Source organism: Branchiostoma floridae, chromosome 16, assembly GCF_000003815.2.
Source record: "Branchiostoma floridae strain S238N-H82 chromosome 16, Bfl_VNyyK, whole genome shotgun sequence".
NCBI classification, from domain to species: Eukaryota; Metazoa; Chordata; class Leptocardii; order Amphioxiformes; family Branchiostomatidae; genus Branchiostoma; species Branchiostoma floridae.
This window is the reverse complement of record NC_049994.1, coordinates 1,492,345-1,497,588: the sequence shown is the minus strand read 5'-3', so window position 1 is coordinate 1,497,588 and position 5,244 is coordinate 1,492,345. Positions and strand designations below refer to the sequence as shown.

At 39.6% G+C, this 5,244-nt stretch overlaps 1 protein-coding gene across 1 annotated transcript in view; it reads right to left on the bottom strand.

The window, feature by feature from the left end:
* Positions 1-1,152: 1,152 nt before the first annotated feature.
* LOC118403425 (nose resistant to fluoxetine protein 6-like) overlaps positions 1,153-5,244 on the bottom strand; it is a 15,574-nt gene continuing 11,482 nt past the window's right edge. Inside the window, exons 12-17 of the mRNA XM_035802137.1 lie at positions 5,180-5,184; positions 5,000-5,101; positions 4,606-4,717; positions 3,564-3,762; positions 2,992-3,134; positions 1,153-1,989 (exon numbers count right to left, since the gene is read on the bottom strand). Of these exons, the coding sequence (XP_035658030.1) occupies positions 1,879-1,989; positions 2,992-3,134; positions 3,564-3,762; positions 4,606-4,717; positions 5,000-5,101; positions 5,180-5,184 (672 nt within the window). The 3' untranslated portion in view covers positions 1,153-1,878. The remainder of the gene's footprint in view (positions 1,990-2,991; positions 3,135-3,563; positions 3,763-4,605; positions 4,718-4,999; positions 5,102-5,179; positions 5,185-5,244) is intronic.

The window sequence follows — 5,244 nt, the reverse complement described above, 5'->3', positions numbered from 1 at the left end:
GGCCTGTAGCGTCGGGAACACCTGGGTTCCATACTGCCTGTGACCTGGCTAAGATCACTACAGCCGAACAAAGACAAATGTACAGCAACAGCCTCATGTTCAGCCTGTTCGTATAAGCAGATTAGCGTGAACAGCGCTAGCACTTTGTCACCACGTCTAGGAGCTATGCAAATAAAGTTTAGGGTCGAAGCAATGTTGATACCAGCCAGAAGACGGGGCCAATGACGTAGTTACACAAATAGGTGATAACGTGCTGAATACACTTTGAGAACAATGAGGTGTAGGATGGGAGCAGATGTTAACATGGGTTTAGAGAGACATTTCCTCACACCTTGTTTTTTCTGCAATTGACTTTTCACTTGTCAGAAAAGTTACAAGTTTTCATAAAACGGATCAATCGGAACCATGTAAGGAACGGCCTATAGCACCAACGCAAACCATTTATAAAGTTTGTTTATTTAGTACCAATGCGGTTATAGGGAGTTAGTACATACAAACCTATATGGAGTTAGTACCTATAAAGCGCCGTGCGATGATCTGAATAGGCAGAACTACCCAAACTGCTGACCAAGGCTATTGGTCGTCAATATAACATTGTTCCATCATGACCACGGAAGGTGTTGTTTTGAAAAAGGACCAAGCCAGTTGTCGGGATTGGTGACTCAGTGTTGAAACGACCTAAATATCATCCGAAGAAGAAAACTGACCTTTGGTAGACCAAATATTTTCACTACAGGTTTTGCGATTGAAAAAAACTTATCTTGGTTTTGCTCCCAAACATGGGCGCCGCCATATTGATATGTAATGGCTGATGGGAAATTTGACACTTACCATAAGCTTACCATAAGTGATGGGAATGTTGATATTTTCTCATTCTTCATTGTTGCATGGCAGGAATCGCATACTTGTAATAAATGCAACAATGATTTAAAATTAAAGGCTGGGTGTCGAAGTAGATATGTTTGCATAATCAACTAGAAAAGAAACGTTTTAGCAATTATGAATAACACGAAAATCCAATCTCCCTCATTTAATAAAAATATTACTTATAACTTAATACTACCATATGTATATAAATTATGAAAATTTGAGTCTATTTTACATAAGAATAAGACACTGATACAATTCACTTATTTATCGTTTATTTCAGGCACATGGTCCATATCATAACATTCAAAAGAACATAAAAATCATCAATTGATAGGACTCTTGTATAAAAAAAGGTAAAAGGTGTAAACTTAGAAAGATAGGCAGAATAATGGTCACAGATTATGAAAATTCTGTCATAATTTGCATAGATTATGAGAAATTCTGTAACAAGCATTGGATAATGATTATAGTTTCATATTTGAGACACAATATGTAGACAGGTCAGAATTTATGCAGAAAAAATCAGAATTTATTTGAGTAGCAAGTAATAAACGTAAGATATATTACATTAGTTTATGGGAAGTAACATCAACTGTAGTGGATACAGAAGAGGAAGAAAGCAAAAAAACAAAGTCTTACAAAATATGTAAATTGTACATTTCCAGAGTATTCTTAATCTTGTGAAAGTTGAAGAACGCAAACACTAAATTCTTTTGTGAATTTGCTCCACAGATTCCACTTCTAGTGTAAGGCAAATCCCTTGTAATTATTAGTCATACTTTCCCACTGTGAGTGTTATTTTCCTCAGAAGCTGCTGAAGGAAATACACATTCTAAACCCACATTCAATTTTCTGATAAAGCCACACTACATGCAAATCTACATTTTCTGATATCAAATCCTTCTTAACTATAAATATACAATCAGATATATGAAGGGCGATAAGGAATAGGTCGCCTGTCCTTCGTGCTGAAAAGGTTTCTGTCATGTGGTATTCTTTAGTACAATGTTATTTGTTGAAGATGATTTTCTCCACTCCCATCAATGGTACTTCCACTGCCACAGACACCAGGAAGGCTAAACCGTAGGATAGAGCCACGTTCCCCAAGAAGAAATAGATCTGGAAAAAAGTCAGACGGATGTTGAAAGTCAGTCAACCGGTGGTCATGAGACAAGAGACAAAAGTTAGGTGTGATATGTTCTTTGATACTCAGTCCCGCTAGTTTGTATGATGGACAAGATTTTTGTGAAACAATGAAAACCTGAATACTTATTTGTCTAACTTCGCCAAGCAGGCTATAATGAGCCCCTGGTGACTTTCTAAGGTATTGCAGCGGTTTTACCATCTCGTGTTCTGGTATAGTCGTGACATTTAGTGGTATATATCTCTTGGGGCAGAGAGTACTACTTACAGGTAAGTCACAATTGGAAAAGGAGGCCCTGCCTGGCAGTCACGGGCTGTTTTATTTTGCACTTTCGGGCATGACCCCTACGTCGCACCGTAGGATGCCCTGCAGCTACCGGGCTAGATTTTCCCCCGGCCGGGCCCCGAATCTTTTTTAAACTCTGAGTTTGAAACAAACCGGGAACCGGCGGCTATAATAGATGTCATGACCTTTTCTTAAAAACACTGAGAAGTACCCTCGTAGTATTCGGCAGTTCACCGGGACAAAGTTGAGATTTCGAAGTCTGGCCGGGACTACATACCTTCATCTGCATAAGATACCCCCAAATGACCCCGCGAGGGGCAAAAGTAGGGGGTGGAGCTGAGGCTCCCGGGTTAGGGCGGGCGGGCAGGCCGCCTGCCTGGCACGGAAGTGCTCAACGTTGGGAGCGCTTACAACCGTGCCAGGCAGGGCATTCCACTCGGGAATTGTGCGTGGGAAAAAAGAATGGGCAACAGAGCAATTGAGACCGAAGAGTAAGCAATGCAGAATTGGGCCCCCTATGGTCTTTTTTGAAACTGCAGGCCTATAAATTTAGCGCAAAGGCCGCCATGCACTCATTAGAGCACAAATGCACGCACTAATTAGCAGGAAGACAGATTGCATAATGTACAAGTACATGTATGTACTTGCTAGTCGCTTTGACTTACTCTTTACTGAAGTGTACATTAACGTACCATAGTGAATGTGGTGTAGTGGATGGGCACCTCCAAGGTGAAGTATACTGCATACACCAGTTGAAGATGTATGAGGTAGGCACAGTAGGTCAGTCGGCTCAGGGGCACCCAGGCGTCCCAGGAGAGGATGATGTCCACCACTCCTGTAGTGAGCAGAGTACATCACAACGGTTAATGGGAAATGGTGATCCAATCCAACTTAACAGGTAAAATTATTCGTATTTCTGACTACAATATTTTGATATGGTACCTTCAGAGTTGCACATTACGACTGCTAAACGTAAGAATATAACTTCTAGATGATTTACATAAAGCAAATACTGCTTGTCAAAGATTAAAGAACAGAGACTTATTTAAAATAATGCCCTAACGGTTTTTCGCGCTAGACATGAAGCACTAGACAAATATGCATACGATGTACTAATATACAATTAAAAGTTTGATTCGCCAAAAAATATATTGTGCTTTGTGATTCAAAACAACAACAGTAAGTACACGACTAACGCAGGCTCCTGCCTGCGTTAGTCGTGTACTTACTGTTGTTGTTTTGAATCACAAAGCTATGTTAGTACCTCCGTATCCATGATGACATGCGACAACCATCCAGCCAAGCGCCATGGCCCAGACGGTACGGTGGACAGTCAGGTACAGAACGTTCTCGGCTTCCGTCTGGAGAGTAGTGCCGTGGTACTGGCCGTAAGTTGCATACAACACAGCCATGGCAGAGGCAGCAGCAACGAGCCAACCAATAGTCATCAGCAGGCGAGAGGTCTGGTTTGGAAAGGCAAGTTAATACTATCATTGTTGCCCACGTTTGTGGTCTTCTTTAGATAGATGAGCATTAGCAAAGCGTTGATGACTTTCAACCCTATATCTAGACCAGGATTTTTTTTTATTCCTAGGGGTTTATAGTTTTCGTTCTTTTAGTATCGTTATTCGTAAAATTAGCCGTCATAATGGCTAAAACCGTCTATATAGGAAATTCTCCCTACAATTAAAGGTATTAAACAAAAATATGAGTATTAAGAGTATCTTATTGATATATAAGTCTGCCAGGTCTTATAACGTCAGAATATGACGTCATGTGTCCGCCATCTTGACTCGCCGAGCTTGAATTTTCTATTTTTACATATAACGCCAAATCCCAATAGAAATTGGACTAAAAATGTTCATATGAATATGTTTTGTTAAAAAGATGTTGACGAAATTTTAGTAAAACAATCTGATTCTACCGTCTCGTCGCTGATGACATTGTCCGCCATCTTGGATTTTGACCTATGACGTCATCAAATTAGCATAACTTATAAAAATTTAATCACGAATGTAACATTCAATTACATAGAATGTTAATAAAATAGGAAAACAAGTGTGGTTCAGCAAGAAAAGCTTGAAACCTCATTAATTAAACTGAACTGACTAGTAGTAAATTTTGTAAAATATGCCTTTTAGAAACCCGCTGCCATGGCAAGATGAAAAATTACAAACTCATGTTTTTTTTTGTAAAATGCTTACCAACATAATATTGGGGAAAGTCACAAATTTTCGTAGTCCTAGCACACTTCGTTCGGCAGTTATATGACGCCTCACAATCGCAAAAACACTTGTTTGGCTCACCATATTCTTTGTCTGTTTCGGTTTTATCTTGATCAGCAGCCAGCCAACAGTAACTCCCACCAAGTACGGCCCGATACGACAGTACGGCTTTATGTAGTACTTATCGTCGTCCCTGTGGATGGTAAATGTTAACTGTAGATATTTCTGTGAAATCCCCTACAGCAATGTAAAAGTTAGTACAGAAGATTCAAATGACTATTCATTTAACGACATCATATAAATCGTAATTTTAAGCCAAAGCCATGAGGAAGAGGATATGTCAGCATAAGTCATACAATACGAACTTTAAATTCATTATTTACACGCGCTATTTTGTGAAAGCGATATTAATAAATATTTCACCGCTTTTACTATGACGACATTGTCAGGGCTATCAAACACTATCTATCCTTACCCCAAGGGTGCTTTCATGTCATAATGCCAACTGATCACTGCAGTGGTGATGAAGCTTGCCAACAGGAGAACCAGCTGCACAGCAATCCCCAATATCTGCCATCTGGGAGTAGACAAGTTTTATCATGAGTCGCGTAATAATTCTGACGTGTAAGCTAGTTAAACACGAACAACACCATGCATGGACTATGTAAATACAGAGGACATTTGCATATTAAGATTCAAAAACGTTTAAATGGGGTAAGA